Source organism: Scophthalmus maximus, chromosome 11, assembly GCF_022379125.1.
Source record: "Scophthalmus maximus strain ysfricsl-2021 chromosome 11, ASM2237912v1, whole genome shotgun sequence".
NCBI classification, from domain to species: Eukaryota; Metazoa; Chordata; class Actinopteri; order Pleuronectiformes; family Scophthalmidae; genus Scophthalmus; species Scophthalmus maximus.
The window spans coordinates 19,733,863-19,750,693 of NC_061525.1; the positions used below are offsets into that span (position 1 = coordinate 19,733,863).

The window sequence follows — 16,831 nt, forward strand, 5'->3', positions numbered from 1 at the left end:
TCTACTAACCGGGGGGTCGGTGGTCCAGTCTCTGGCTCCTCCAGTCCACACGAGGACAATGTGCTTGGGGCAAGACGTTAAATTGCCCCCGGCGGCTAACTCCATCAGAGAGTGAATGTGTGATGGCCAAAGTGCGGCATGCTGTGTAGCGGCGCCGCATGAATGAGTGGGCGAATGTGAGTTGTTGTGTTCAGAGCTCTGAGTGGTCAACAAGACTTGAAAAGCGCAGTATAAACGCCGTCCATTTATCATTCACCATTACAGTGGGACTGGAAAATAGCTCCCCTGTAGTTCATAACTTCCTTCTGACCTTTTCCCCAGCTGCTGATGACTCACCTTCAACACCCTGTACGGTCCTCTCTTGACCTTTCTGCCTACACAACACTAGGCTCTGGGCGCATTAGGTGACCTCTCAGATACGTTTTAGTGCTCGGCAACTCATACTGCCTAGACCGATCCATCGGGTGAACCGTCTGTAGCAATTCTCCTGCCTCTACAGGCTCCCATGTACAATTATATCTGGTTCATTAAGCACTGCAGAGATGCTCCTGATTATTAAAACCGAACAACTTTATGAGGGTAAACCTTCAAGATTTAGCTTTGACGCGAACACAAAAACAAGGTCTTCATGTCAAAGGTATCGGCCATGAGCAAATCCAGTTCACTTCCAATCCTCCCAACGTCGTCCTTCCAAGTGTCTGCAGCAGAGATCATTTTAGTCCGTGAACCAGGTAATCCAGTCGGTGACCGAAGAAGCTCTCCGTAATATTCGACAGTAACTGGAGTTGGAGAAATCACTCATTTCAAAACCCCTTTGGCTTCATCAGACATTGCCAAGCTTGACCCCTGGTACAGGTGATACCCTGCGGATGCTACAGGCACATTCATCACTGCCCTCTGCGATGTTTCCATGGTCTGAAAGAGTCAGCCAGTGCAGGTGGAGACACAGGTGGAGACACAAGTCATATAGGCCTTAAGCAGCTTTACATTGCAATACAAGAACAGTACTCGTTGCTTTCATTCAATGTCAATGAACTGGTTGCCTCGGACATGCAGCTTGAGTCTCTGTCTTTCAGCACAACATCAAGTACCAATTTAAGTCTACTTCTGCAGCATGATTGTAGGTAAATCATGGAGGTTATTTATCTACATCTGATAAAAATCTGCCAGCGACATTTCAGCAGCAAAATCGAAACTACGCTCGTAAAAGAGAAGCCTGTGTTTGACACCGTGGGGCCCCGGTTTCAAGATTTACAAGGAAGTGTTATCACTGTGAACTGCACAACAGAAAACCTGACAGGCATATAAACAGCTGAGGAACAGTCGACTCCATGCCCCGTAAAAATCAGGCGGTTATGGAGCATGTTGGCGATTCTGTTTTTTCAGTATATACAGTTAACGACTTATTCACATTCCTCACGCACTCAGTGCTCCACACATTTTCCAGAACTTTTCACGCCTTCTGAACTTAAAACAGACCAACACTCAAGGAATTATTAAAATATATGAATATGTTTGTTGTTTTAAGGGACGGGCGTTGGAAATTAGCAGTTGCAACAAATGCTACGACGCATTGCATTGGATAATTGCCGTGCAATTCTCTATATATTGTGTTTGTCCCTATGAAATAAACATTAAAATAAATAAGTGAAGATGATTTGTCACGCACACTGATCTAACTTGCATCACTGGAAGTCGCTCCTCCAACTCCTGTTTCAGTTCAGTACAGTAACTATACCTGTTTGCGTGTTTAAAGTCGTCTCCTGCATATTTAAAGCCGTCTGGTTCCCTGCCAGGTACCGGATAATCAGGGGAGCGGAGACTAGCTCGTAAAAACACAGAATCACATTTGGATTCTTCTACAGTATACACAACTATGCCAAAGCTGTTCCTTCCTCTTTCTTTATGCTTCGCCCGCTCCCCTTCCTTCTCAGCTCGTTCTGCGATTTACTTCCCTCTTTCGCTGTCCTCTCTCTAGATACCCGCCTATCCACTCAGTCCCGTCCTGACAGATGTTATCAGTTTTCGGCCGTGGCCAGAGAAACCATTAAGGGTCTCAGACAGAGGGTAAAAAAGAAAGAAAGAAGGGAGGCAGAGGAGTGGGGATTACTGAGACGCTGCGGAGCGGGAATGATACGGGTGATAAAACCGCTGATCATTCCACTTTACAGAGACTGCTCTCTGTGGCTGCTCTCTGCTCTATAGATCTTCTCTCTCCTTTTTACTCTCGCTTTATTTGCGTCATTTCCAGGAGAGCAACAGATGAGGCTTTGGTCGAGCTGGACTTCGGATCATCACTTAAGTGTTAGTGAGCGAGATTCAGTCACACCCGCCGTGTGATTTATTGTACATACACCTGTATTAGCGCCCGCGTGCGTGTATTTATTCTTCACACTGTAAATACAGAGATATTTACGTTTCGATTTGCCCATGTGGGTTAACAGCCACACTTCTTCCTGCTAGAGGCCAGGGAGGCAGAGCGGCAGTGTGTGTGTGTGTGTGTGTGATTGCACCAGTGAGGAAAAAGAAGAACAAGGTTTTGCTCTTTCGCTGTTTCACTGTCACACGCTTCACACACTCCACCGGGTCAGGAGGGTAAAATGTAAGTTGGCCGGGTAAAAAGTGCACAGCCAGCTCTTACATCCCAAAGTGAAGTAGCGAGGATGGACGGGGGGCCGGGGGGCAAACCATTATTAGAAAAAAGGAGAGGATGACAACCAGGGATTCTTTGTGAAAGCAGAATCAAACCAAACCCATTTGAAAAGTATCAAGAGTGGCCATGCATACCCTCCTCGCACTTTGTACGTAGGCTTCTATACATCCCTTATTTGTCCCGCCACAGTTTCACACAACTTTTTCACACAACTTGACTTTGCACCTACCTTGTTTGTTTCGGACCTTCAGACTTTTCAGTTTAGTCCAAACCAAAATAGCAGGTGTGAAAGGAGCCTGGGACCCCCGTCCGGACCATCCATCCATTCTGATGGACCATCCACCCCAGTCTGCACGTGTTTGGACTGTGGGCGGAAGCCGGAGAGCCCGGAGAGAACCCACGCATACACAGGGAGCACATGCAAACTCCACACAGAGAGGCCCCGGATGGATTCAAACCAGGAACCTTCTTGCTGTGAGGCGACAGCGCTAACCGCCATACCATCGTGCAGCCCCCAGTCGGGACCAATGGACCGTAATTTAATCGGACCAAAAGAGGTGGTCTCAAATCAAACTGGACCATGGTTCGGATTTGTTTGCATTGTTTAAACACTTTTTTAGATCGAATGCGGGAAATCGAGGCAATTTTGAAACAATAGAAGAAAAAGGAAGAGGCAGAGGATGAGCAAAAAAAAAAAGGGGCTCGGAACTACGTGGGGAGGGGATGAGACAAAATATTTCAAATGAATTGCAATTTTCGCAGTCGCCACCTCCGACGATATAATGTCTGAAGAACGGGGATGTTCATTCGGAACGTTGGAACTACTGTTGAGTTGGTGATACTGGCAGTAAAACCATTTTGTATTCTCACCGACTTGCTACTCACAAACCAAAAGGAGTAAACATAGGATCATATGGATCCGACAGTATAACCTGCATCTTCAGCTGCTCTGCCAACGTGCCGCTCACACTGATCGGACGAGGTGTAAAACTCATAAAACCTGTTTCATGCGTGTCAGCAGACTTTTACAGCGGGTTGAGGACGGTTTCATTGCAGAATTTACACAGTGGCCGAAGCTCTACAATCTCACCCCATCACACCGCAATGGGTCCTTTGGACAAATATCTGCAATATGATTATTATAAATTACATTAATTTGCCGTGGTCAGGACAGAATCAATTCCCATTAGACAATGCTGACAGGCCAGTTACGTGTTATGAACCGTGAAACTCCATCATGAAATTTAATTAAAAATTGCAAAATACCACTGTTGTGTGCAAAACCGCCGCCGCTTTGAGCTGACAGATGTTTTTGTATTTACTCTGCCATGCGCTTGCACACTGTGTCATGTCACATCCTGTCTAAGCTATAGATTGCCAGCGAGTGGGCACCAGACGGCGGAGGTGTAACCTAAACGCGGCACTTCTGCAAACGTCGAACTTCTTTTCACCACATATTCGGAGCGAACATGAGCCGCTTGCACAACAGACGAGCTCGTTTTTACCAATCACGATGCTGGACACTTAACCGCCGCTCTGCTCGCTTTCAAAAAGGCAGCCCGCTGCGAACAATGACTCGTGTTAAGATTTCAGCGTTGCTTTTACAACTCTTTACAGTGGCTCAGCCTCAAACTACAAAAGCACACGCGTGTCTCTGAACTCCCTCCTCTATTCAAGGCCCCTTTTAATCCTCCTGAAGGCAGGCTGTGTTCGATTGAAGGAAATGGGAAGGGGAGGGACAAAAGAAAGGGACACGAGATGACCCGCTGCTGCACAGAGAGATATCTGGACTCTTCATCCGAGGCTAAGCATCGCTGAGCCGTCTCATTTGGGCCATCAAATCAATGACAGTCTTCACTACGTGAAAAGAGCTGCCCTTTACGCTGCCCTTTTTGCAATTAGTGGCAGCTATCACTTTGGAGGACAGTGTAATTGTACGCCTTCATTCAGCCGGGTTCGACTGTTTGTCAAAGGCAGACTAAGTGCCCTTCTTTTTAATTACATTGTTCATTCAGGGCCCGAGAACATGTTTAACACTCAGTGGCTCCTTTCATAACAGTACCGCAGACAGCATTATGCATGTTCTTGAACTCACATTTAGAAGCAGAAATTCATCAGACAAAAGGCCAAAATGCTTAATTATAATTTCTAACTTTTTCTATTAAAACTCCGGCTGAATTGTACCACGTTTAATTATGTGCAGGATGAGAAATGATTATGGCCGAAAATTGGCCGAATTTCTTCTCCTAAGTGGCTCTGCCCGCCCACCCACACACCCACGCACCCACCCACCTTGCCAGCAGGCGCCCACTGTCAGCTGCACGTCGATCTGCGACGGGTGGATGGGCCAGTCGTCCGTCACCAGGTAAGGGTCGTAGGTCACGCCGTCCACGTAGAGTGTCACCCCCGGGAACTCAACGTTGATGACGTAGTAGTGCCACTCCTTGTCACAGATCTGAGGGCCAGAAAGAAAAACATGAAGAGTCACGAAGCAGGTTCTGTAATCACCTCCTGCAGTCCACCAGCTTTGACGACGTTTGCTGGCACTAGATTCCAGTCAATGTCTCGCCACTTGTCAGCTTCTCCGATCAATTTGTGCCCACGGGAAGAGTCGACTGTGCATTGGCTCGGTCGGGAGGGATGTTTTTTGTCCCATTACAGCAGCACCTGGGGATTCATTGAGTGAAAACAGCTGTAATTTCTGCATTAACTTCTTGGCTCGTGAGGTTTTTTAAAACTAACTGGCTTCCTCTGTGCTGAACACTCACCGACATCCATTAGCAAATTAACTTTTTCACCTCTTCTGGAAAATGCTTGAATGGACCACTCTTCAGCGTGCTTGACCGCTTCCCCTTTCGCCAATTGGGTTTTAATTAATCGCAGCCCACTCGCGCCAAATCTGAGTGCATCGGCCTCTCACTTCCCAGGCCATTCTCTACCTCAACACTTACATCCATACTAATAACAGTTTTTAAAAAAGTGTTTCAAAATGAAAACAATCTCCTTCCACGTGAGTGTTTTAGCCCGTGCACACTGGTCATGTGCGCGCCGGCGTAAACACCAAGCAGATTGTCTACTCAGATTGTGCAGACTGGTCGCTGAAACAGAAAAGTGGGACGAAGGATTTTCTTTCCTCTGACCGACGATGGGGTGGAACTGTTGCTGACAGTTCCACCCCATCGTCACTGCTTGTTGTCCAGTCATTACTGAGCAGAACCAATCGGGAAGCGAATACGGGAGACTGCGTCATCGTTTCCAAACGTCTCAGTTGTTGTCTGTCCATCATACAAGGCAGCTGCAGCGTTTTTCGAACTAAAACGGGACCAGCAGTGAAAACTAGTAGTGATGTGGATGTAGCCCCAGCAGGCCCCCAGGGGCCTCACCTCTTCGTCTCCTCTCATGAAACCCGGCACAGACTATAACCTCCCTCCCTAATGAAGGGCGCTCCGCGGCCTAACGCCGTGCGTATCGGAGCAGATGGGATTTCCAATCAATCCAGTTCATTTTTCGCTGTTACCGAGGAGCGAGATACAACATCTGGCCCATCGGAGATCGTTCTGCACAGCTGCCGAACAACATACGCGGCATGTTGATCTGCTGAGTCTGTGCTCGGAGTCAATGGGGGATAATCTCATCGCTGTTTTTTGATGCTGCTGCAGACGAGACCGAAACGATTTCTAACCGATTTCTAACCGATTAGCTTGTTAGCATGTTAGGACATACATTACACGATTCAGACCGGGGGAACACTACACCTGCCGTTCCTGTGCATTATGTGTAATGACTACGCCGTGTCTCGACGACACATGAATGCATATGAAGAGATTATATGTCTTTCTCGTGTCTGTTGCATTACCACCTGGATTTGTGAGACATTTCATTACCCAGCTGCAAACGTGTAGTAGTGCGAGTTATTTACAGTACATTCACAAGCGCGCACACACACTGATCCCTCTGACATTTACACATGCAGACTATTGGCTGCCGTGCTCCGCCGCTTCTTCCCTCTTGCTGCTGTTCAGTATTTCAAAGACTGCTCCGGTCCACAGGGGATCTGAGTTTCCTAGTGGGTGACTTCCTCTCGCAGCCTTCAAAAGGGGGAGACGGCACGCCGCTTTGTGCCCGAGAAAGAGGCTGCCTCTGCCCAGTCGGGGTGTCAGTCGTCGTTCCCTCTCAGGGATGGAGGGAGGCAGGGAATTATGTAGCCACAAATGTCAGGACCATTTTGGAAACCGTAGGAGGTGAAGGGCGAATTGAATTGCTTCAAAGACAAAAAGTACAGTTTATGTAGCCACTCCAGCAGCCCTGCGAGGCCGCACCAGCTACAAGGTAAACTAGTGACACAAAAAACAATAACCTGATGGTTTTTATTCACTTTTCTATTGATATCGATATTTTTTCTTTCTTGTTTTATTCCACCATGTTTCCATGGCGATGATTGGATTTGACGCAAATCGAAGCACAGATTCAATTCTTTAGAAGACGAAACAAACATTTGATTGGAACTTTTCAAGCAGACGGGTGGTCGGAACTTTATATGATTTGGATATACTGTATTTCGGCATTATTTTAGGCGGGAAGTGACGTTACCAACGTAAAATCAATAAACCCTCGACATAGTGAGTGTGGAAATGTTGCCGAATGTTGCAAGAACTGGTAGTTTGAATGTCACCTTACAGAAAGAGTCGACCATTGCGGCCAGCAGTTGCCCTAGATTGAGTTCAGACTGCATGAGAAAACACGTCCATTTTATTTATTTTCAGTCATTATTTATATTGTTTTTTTGTGTTGGCGCAGCAGAGAAGCAGCTGCACATTCCTCTGGCAAAAGAACGCTGTTGAACCTGGCCAAAGTTTTGCTCCAGTCCAGTGTATCATGAATTGGGAAAAGTGCTGCGTTGGCCAGTCGTTTTTTAAATTTTACTGCCATTGCCGTGCGTGGTTGAGTTGTGAAATCCTTCATCTATATTATAAACTAATGCCGCGTTGCTGTGGACTTTATGAGCTTTATCTTAAATGCGGTGCACAGCTGTGCCAACCTTTTGAAAGGAAACGGGAGACGGCACTCTGACTGGTCCATTGGATGTTACACCCGAAACACACCTGATGATTAACTGAACGGGAAAGAAAGTGGAAGAGAAAAAACACAGGACCTGACCGTTTATCCCGATCTCAAGTGTCGTTGACCGTTCGCTCAGTAGACATTTCTGTGTTCGCCATTGAAACGAATACAAAAACAAAGAAATTTCCTAAGACATTTAAGTTATAGTCAGACTGACACAGGTGCTTAACTTTTGTGAAACTCTGCTGACAGAGATTTCACAAGGTTCGGCCTATTGTCAACCCCCCACCCCCTGAAGAAACTGATCAGAGTTCGAGGAAACAGATGCATCGCTTTGCATGGGAAAGAGTTTGTGTTTGCAGGTGGGTGGTGGAATCGGTGTCCATTGAAATAAATATTCTGAACTACAAGTAACACAAAGAGTCAGCACAAGCTCAAAGCTAAATACATCTAAATAAAGCCACAGGCCGCTGATTGCGTGTGTGTGTGTGTGTGTGTGTGAGAGAAAGAGTGAGCCAGTGATTCCACAAGGATATACCACTTGTAGTAACACACGCCCACCAACAGTCTTGCATACGTGAACGCACAGGCGTCAAATCCAGCACCATTAATTGCATCAACTTCAAACACTTCAAAAGCCAAAGTTAAAGTTTAGGAGAGCAGCTCCGACTCGCCCTGCTGACGAGAACCGAGGCAAAAAGTTCTGTATTCCCAAACGCCTCCACTTCCCCGCGTCTCCGCCTGATGCAAATTGACAGATGGAAGGAATGAATGAAATAAATAACCACACAAACAAAGTAGAGGGAGGACGTGAAACAACCAGAGGACAAAGAAAGAGAACGGAAACATCACACATCAAAGATCCTTCGTCATCTCCCGGGGAACTCGACAGCGGGAAGAAAACAAAATTGCCGCCTGCCCCACCTCTATCTCACTCTCGTTTTCTCTCCGCGGTTTATTTAGTCTCTTCTCTTCTTGCCTGTCTCTCCGTTAAAACATGGCTGTGGGAGTTTGTTGCCTCGAGTCCTTTGGAGTTGAAAGTCTATACGAGATCTGTCACCCAGCCCGACCTGCGAACTTCAAACAAGAGATGGAGGAACGAGATCTAGAGAAGGTGGAAGAACGAGGAGAGAGATGAGGCGATCTGAGATGGGAAGGTGGCGGAGGCGGAGGGATGACAGTGCGAGGGGAGAGGGGGAGGGCGGGGACTGAAGGAAGAGAGGGAGGAACAGGGAGAAGAGGGGGAAACAAATGAGAGCGGAGAAGACTTTGAGGACAAAGTGGGAGAGGAAGGAAAAGTGAGGAAGATGCAACTTTCACCCCACTGCCAGCAACTCAGGGAACCGACTCAATGGCACAGAGCTGTTGATCAGGGAACGTCTCGCCTCCGTGAGACAGTTAATAGCAACTAGAATGAAAAAAAAAAAGAATTCCCATACAAGCAATCACCTTTTTGTGATAAAGGAAAACAACATTACATCGTAGACCAGCACGTCCTTCGGGGTCGGTCCCTTCTGGCTGTTTGCCTGTCACGCACGCGTCGCTGTTACGTGTCATCGTCCACAAACATGGCGGCGACTGTCAGGAGATGAAAGGTAGATTTGGAATGTCGCACTTTCCATTTCGGAGGAATGTTGGGTTTCGTGAAGGGGCCTTGTCGCTGCTGCCGAGCCGCTCGACAAAGTCAAATTCCGCATTGTGCGCAAACACTGTGCAATTCCGCTACTCTGCAAGATCAGAAGAACTGCCGTGACATCTGAGCGTGCCGGTGAGTCTGCGAGTCTCCCTCCGGCATTAGGCCAGAGAGGTTTGAGGAAATGAAAAGTAAACAAAAAGGAACTGAACACGTTCGCAAAGCCTTTCAATGTGGAGCCCGGCTGATGTGCCTGACAACCAGCGGCGAGACGTCGCCGAGCGGCAAAGTAACAACGAGCTCAAAGCTGAGAACAACCGCCAACCGCCTAGCCGCCAAGCTACGGTGTGTCCCACTGTTGAGTGCCAATATGCAATATGATCCAGTGCAATCCAGAATTATTAAACATTAAACGGCATTAAGCTTCGCAGCTATAGAATTTGTTCCCGAGTCATCAATTGCAATATATTGTACAGGTGTCTCTAATGAGCTGGTAAGTGTGTGAATACAAATAGGAATGACCAGACAACAACAGCAAAAAATTATTACAAACATGAGGCTATTTTTGGCTTCTCGTGTGGACATAGGGGAACAGGACTGAGGAGAGGGAGGGAGAGAGGGAGGGTTGGCGGGACAGAGGAAGTGAAGGAGGTGGAGGTAGAGAGTTAAGGGAGAAGGAGGGCCTGTAGGACCTGCTGGAGGAAGGATCCACAACAGAGATTGATGAGCGATGGAAACAAGGTGACTTTAAGGAGGAGTGAGGAGGAGGTGGAGGAGGAGGGAAGAAATGAGAAAGTTACTGTGGAAGCAAAGTGAAACCAGAAATGTAAAATGAAGGCAGTGGATTGGTCGGGGGGGCTGGGAGGGGCTGGATGGTAGGGCACCAAATGAACCAGTAAATTATCACAATTTAACAAAGGAGCTACAGCAAGAACTTTCGGTTTTATGTCAAATTTAATAAGTGGTTAGCGCCGTCACCTATGTTCTCCTTGAGTTTTCTCCAGGTTCTGGAGTTTCATCGCCCCCCACAAGAAAGATATTAAAAGTTGGTGACAGTGCAAATACTCCAACTAACCTCGGACCAGATTCCAATCAGTCTGAGATGATTGAAATACTCATTGAAATGTCAATCCATCATACGCTAAATCTACTTTTGTTCCCATTTGCTTTCATTACCTGTCTTAAGCTACTGGTCATACCAGGCTAATCGAGGATGTAGCATCGAAGTTACCGGTATAGTAGAGTATCAAGTGGCAACCCACCGTGACCTCGGGTTGATACTAGAGATTGAACCATAAACGCCACAGGAAAATGGTTACTGACGTTATGAATCAAGTAAGAAGTCATTTTCTGATAGACTTCTATAGAAAAGGACTAGGGAGTCGCCCTCTGCTGGTGATTCCAGAGAATACAGGCTTCAGGCAGTTCTGCATTGACTTCACTTTCCGGACCCGGTGACTAGGTCCATGTAAAGGATACAGTGAATAACACGTTCCAGACTGAGAGAATAGGTCTTCTGTCTCTGCTACACTCCGTTTGCTAACACGTGGTTCCGAGATTTTACAAATTGTCGTCTCAAAAGCTCAATGATTGTTAGCATCATTAAAACAATGGCTCTCACGCAGGGCCCATATTCCCGGCGTCAGAAAGCATTTTTCCTCCAGATTCATTAGCAAACGGGCTGTTTTACAAACACATAGCTGCCATAAATCATCGTCAGCTCCGCGTCAACCTGGAAGCCATTACCATGTCAATTGTTGTAAGCATCCAAAATTGGGTGTCTGAGAGCCTGCAATTACAAAAATAGAAGAAACAATTATAAGGGAGTGATAAAAGAGGAATGGTTTATGGTGTCTGGTGTGTGCGTGTAAGGGAAAAGTACTTGAAGGTGACTATGAATTACCGGCTGGCAAAAGTGACTAATTAGAATGGCAATTATACAGCCGCTCCCAGCAGAGACTGGGAGTCGACAGCCAGATGACCTCTTCAAAAGCTCATAATGGGCCGCATGCACACACGCACACACACACTCACGCACGCACGCACACAAGGGTTTTTAGGCAGCATGGCCATTTCAGTTAGACTGATCACATTGATTTTCTCACCCTGTTGGGTTGATTCGGAGCAACAGAGCGGTTCGAGTAGAGAAAAGTATTGGTATTTAAAATTTGGAGGCGTCCCGTACATTCTCAAACCTGGGGGACTCGACCCCCTCCGGGGTCGCGAGAGAATTTCTATGCGTCGCCAGATGGTTGTGGAGGAAAAACTATTTTATATTTTAGACTGAGAATTGGTTTTACATGAATTTGTACAAGTGATCAAATCTATTTGAGAAAGTCCGCATGTGTGCTTGGACAAACGACAACAAAAAAATACTTATATCTAGTGAAATTGGATTCAGGTGACACTGAGAAACTTTCCTGGCGGCTCAGGAGAAGAGGAAAAAAATATCACATGAAGCATCATGTTCCTTACAGCTCATTTGCATCTAAATTTGAGCATTATTTCATCATAAAGTCAAGAATTATGGCATGATCATTCTGGTGGGTCCCGCCTCAGAAAGGTTGAGAACCACTGGTCTAACATTCATACAGTACCACATTAACTGTATGCCGTGCCCTGGATTTCTGTTGTCCAGCCACATGATTGGTTCGCTGAAATATGCACCTGCTGGGTTAAGATTTCATATGTAGACAAGTCTTCGTTTTCATGGTAAGTTTGCACTCACCAATTATGTTCAGGAAATTATCTGTAAAATGGTTTTAACTACAAATTTGTGGGGAAAAAAAGAAGAAGACAAAATTTTGCACCCTGGGAAATCAGACCACTTTGGTACACTGTCATAATGCAGCAATCAAGCTGTTGAAAGAACATTTTGTTACAGCAGCCTAAATTAAAAATGAAAATGATTGTGTTCCTGCCGGTTGCCAGGTTCTGAGCTTCATTGCTGCACAACTGTCAGCTGGATGTGTCGGGTATTTCAAGCTCTCCAGTGCAGCTTCATTGGCTGGAAGTCTCCAGAATGCACTTTCATCTTCTGCACCAATCTGAGCCAAAGATATTATGTGAGGCGACAGCGACCGGTGCTTGACAGTAAAAAAACAAAACAAAATGGAAGAGAGTTATTACAGTTTGGCTAATTGATTGGTTCGGCTTTTCCACACGGTCAGCAGCTGCAGCTTAGGTGGTGACACAAAGCTCATGAAGGCGATTAAGAAGACGTGTCAATGCAAAAAGAAAAAAAGAAAAAATGTGGTGATAAAAAATGAAATCACCAAGGGAATTTGTTGAACTAAGGAAAGTTGAGAACTCACAAAAATTTCAAATTACACCTGAATCAGTGGTGTTAATGCAAAAGCCTTCGGGCCCATGAGACAATACTTAAATACAAAAGATCAACTTGGAAATACAAAAGGAATTCTCTAAAAAGAGGAAACACATAGCTGTTAAATGTCATCGGTAACAAGCATCATGGCAAATGTCAAGAAAGTAAATGTCGAATGTCGTGCTTTCCAACAAGAATGGACAAACGATTATTTTTTACCTCCGACGAGGAGGCCCAGTTTTCATCTGGCTGCCTGTTCTTTGTTTGTTTGTTTGTCAGCCGGGTTACGCAAAAAGTACTGAACATATTTCTTTGACAATTGGAAGGATGGAACACGGGCCTAAAAAGAGCCCGTTAAATTTGGGCACGGAAACAGACAAAGGGGCGGATGCAGACATTTTTTTTAATCACTTTCTTTAACATTTTAAGGTGGGCCAGTTTTTCCACTGATTTTCCAGGGAACAATTCATGGATCTTGATGAAACCTGCACATTAAGGAGACAAGAGATATCCAAGAGTGTAGGGAAGAGGCATGTTTTTGATCGAGTAACTTGTTTTGGCTAAAACCAGCTGTGAGTATCATCATCATCAGCATTATCATCATCACCACTAATGTCTGACAATATCAGACGCCCAAAATAAGCAGTTCCAGCCATCACATCGGAGACGTTAGTGTGATGTAAGTGTTCAATAATTTATTATGGCCGAGAGGATGCCGTAAAAATTGAAATGGCCCTTGATAGGTTCCCTAGCTCTGCTCTAAACGCTTGTGTGGGGTTCAGCAGAAGTGTTAATAAAAAGTGAGATATAGCAGGCGATTATCTGTCAGAAGTGCTCCTGAATTACCAGTTGCCTTAATGATTTCTCTCTAAATAGAGAAAGAAAAAAAGTTAGTTGCAAACTGTTGAATTGTTCAGTTTCTGCATTAAGGTAAATGTGCAGCCATAATATCTCTCCCTCGTACAGTTGGACTTCTTACCCATGTGTTTTCCATTTTTCATTTGAATCTTCTTCTCAGAATATATAATTTTTTCACAGTGCCAAAAATGAAGGGAAAGAAGAAAGCCTACTGCTGGATATAAGAAGAGAGAGTGAACCGGGTGAATCTTAAACCAAGAACACTCAAATATACAAGGGGTATTTTGGATTGTGTCTGAAAAAGCAGCACACAGTCATTTTCCTTTAACTCTCGCTGTGTTAAAAGAACAAACAAAAAAAACAAACGCACAGGAACAAAACATATTTTCCTCCATAATTTCTTCTTGTTAGTTTTGGGAATTCTTTTGCCCATGGAAGATTCTTTTGATTCCCAGGATCCCCAAAGTAATTTGCCGTGGGTTTGTTAGCAAACAGAGAATACTCCGTTACAGAACCTGGCATCACTTTTCTCCCCCCCAGTCGGAAACTCAGCTGAGCATCGCGTCTCTTCAGCCGACACCATAGAATCTAACTGTGCGGTGTTTTTATCTTTAAAGTGAGGCTGGATGAGTTTTTCTCATGGAGGTAGATGGTATTAATGGGTCTGATAATGAGTTAAAAACTGTCCTTATGTAGTAAGCCCCTGCCTCATGATCTTCTCCTTATTCTCCACTCTGGACTGATGATGTATAAATATGCAAATATGCTGCAACACTTCAGACGGAAATCCTCTGATGCGAGTGTCAATGAAATTGGTTTGGACCAGGGCCACACAGGAGTGCACTAAAGTCGAAACACTGGCACCAGGGGCCTGAATGTGTGGGGGGGTTTACTGGGGCCTGGAAGGTTGAGAGCCAGGAGGGAGTGTGCAGATTTATCACACCTTTAGGCTACATTTAGAGTGAAATCTCTCAGCATACTATACTACCGCAGCTGTCTGGTATAAATCAATATGAGCCAACTGGCTTCATTCATTAAGCTTTATTTATCTTCATAACTCGCTGGCAGGGACATGAAGAGTGTTGTACAGTACGAGAAATACTTGCATTAAAAGAAATCTCCTGTTGAAGTAAACCAGTGCAGTGCCTGTTAGGGCTGTTGTGGTATTGATTTTTTTTTTTCTTCCTTACCCAAGAAATTGGTAAGAGCCATAAAATATAAATATATAAGCTTCAGGTGCTGTCAAATAATTTAAAAAGTGTGCTTGGTTCCCCCAAAAAAAGTTGAGAATGCACGTCTTCCAGTTGAAGTCGGTTCTTTAGAATATTATTTAAGGATATTGGTCGGCATTGGCGTCAGTTGGGAGCACTAATCAGCACAAGTGGTAATACGTTTCAAGTGTTAGCCACTTGTTGCTGTCTCTGTTGAATTTTGGCAAACACCTCTCCGTGGCTGTCATTGGCTCGGCGAAATACTCACATGCAATGCCAGGCTTGTGGTGTTTCACCACGTGACGTCAGTTTGACTCTGCAGTGGGCGTGCCATAATGGCGTAACTGCGATATAGCAGTAACCGTGCCCGTTCAAAATGTGTCTGCGGTTACAGGGGCTCATTGGTTGGACTGGGTTGGTCAAGTCTCGGTTTCCAAAAATTACTCTTGGTAAACATACAGAGTGTTTAGAGGTCAGATGTATTCTGTACAATCCGATAACCAAGAAATTCTATTCTATTCCATTCCATAAATCTATTGCTGTTCAACACACTTTGTCTCCATACAGTAAAAAGCAACCAGGAGATATCTTCAAAAACAAATATTCAATAAAAACATATATGACAGTTTGCATTTGAATTCAATTTGATACACAATTTGAGTGTATAGTCCCCACTGAAGAGTTCTGATGATGATTTCTCCTCACCTGTGACACAATTATTTGCCTATTTTCATTTAACATTTGCAGATACTTCCATGTAGACCACATTGTTGGGAATTTACGCTCTAAACTATAACAGTCTAATCCTCGGCTGACAAACCCTGATACCTTCCAAACAAAAGCATTTGTCAGGAAAGTTGGACGCAGATGCTGCCGAACATTTGTGGGAGGCATAGACAAGTGCAGGAATCATAGTATGTGCAAGGTAAAAGTTTTCCCTGTTAGGCCTGAACTCATTATTAATTCATGCATGGTGCTGGATTTATTCGCTGCATCAGTCTGGCAGACGCGGTGAGTTACTGTCTCCTGGCTACGTTATATATCTGTATATGCTACTTTGAATATAGCGGCCGATATCACATTGGAGGAAAAGACAGCGGCGTTGAGGTGAAGCGGACGTCTGAGTGAAGGCGAAGAGTATGGCAACGGAGAGAGAGAGCAAGAGAAAGACAAAGTAAAACATGGTCCCACAGGTTTAAAGTGTCAGTGCAAACTAAGCAGTGGTAAAAGTTGCCACAGACCTTGAGCAGGAGCAGTGAAAGGAGATGGACTGGGGGGAAAATATCGTGCTATCTCGCCTACTGCCACACTACATCCATCACACGCCTCCCCTTGATTACCTAAACCCTGACAACATGTGCACTGCTGATACTCCTACACCATATTTACCAGCCCTCTACAGCGCCTCGCTTATTCCTCCGCCTTTCCATCTCTATCTCCACTCCGGTCGCCCCCTTCCTCGTGCTTTCCTCTGACCACACTTAAGGTCAGGGTGGGATGTGCGCAATAAATCTTCAGCGAGGATTCTGACAGCCACCCTCCATCCAGGAAGTGCTTCAGCCTGCCGCAGGCAAGTGCAGCACTGCCAATGAATTTTCCCCTCTTAAAAACTTTTGCGTCGCCAGAAAGTCTGGGAGGAGCGTCTGCAGAATGGTATTTGGCCGGAAAGTAAGACAAATCAGTGGGGGGAAAAAGAAAGTAAGAGGATGGCAAGGTCACAAGGTAAATGGAGAGATTCGCTGGAAGAAGAAGGGATTCAGCAAAGCCATTTGGCCCACATTAATATGATGAACGGCAAAGAGCAGTTGCTTTTACCGTGCTACCCTTTTCCCCACAAAGTCATTATCAAATGTCTTCAATTTTTTCAGAAACACAAACAAACAGCTACTGAAGGCACCACAAATTATGAGCAAGTACACAACCGCTGTTCAATGCACACACAAAGATCAAGACACTACTTAGCCATTAGCCACCATTTCTACATGGAGAACTTCTACATATGAGACTTCACCTGAAGAGACCTGAAGACTTACTATCACATTTCTTCTGAAGACCCTTCTCCTTGACTCGGACACAAATTCATCCATAAG

At 45.3% G+C, this 16,831-nt stretch overlaps 1 protein-coding gene across 1 annotated transcript in view; it reads right to left on the bottom strand.

Annotated features, from left to right (window-relative positions):
• The window catches only part of LOC118299628 (calsyntenin-2-like), a 204,623-nt gene that overhangs the window by 19,745 nt on the left and 168,047 nt on the right, over positions 1–16,831 (bottom strand). The window contains exon 9 of the mRNA XM_035623491.2: positions 4,946–5,108. Coding sequence (XP_035479384.1) covers positions 4,946–5,108 — 163 coding nt within the window. The remainder of the gene's footprint in view (positions 1–4,945; positions 5,109–16,831) is intronic.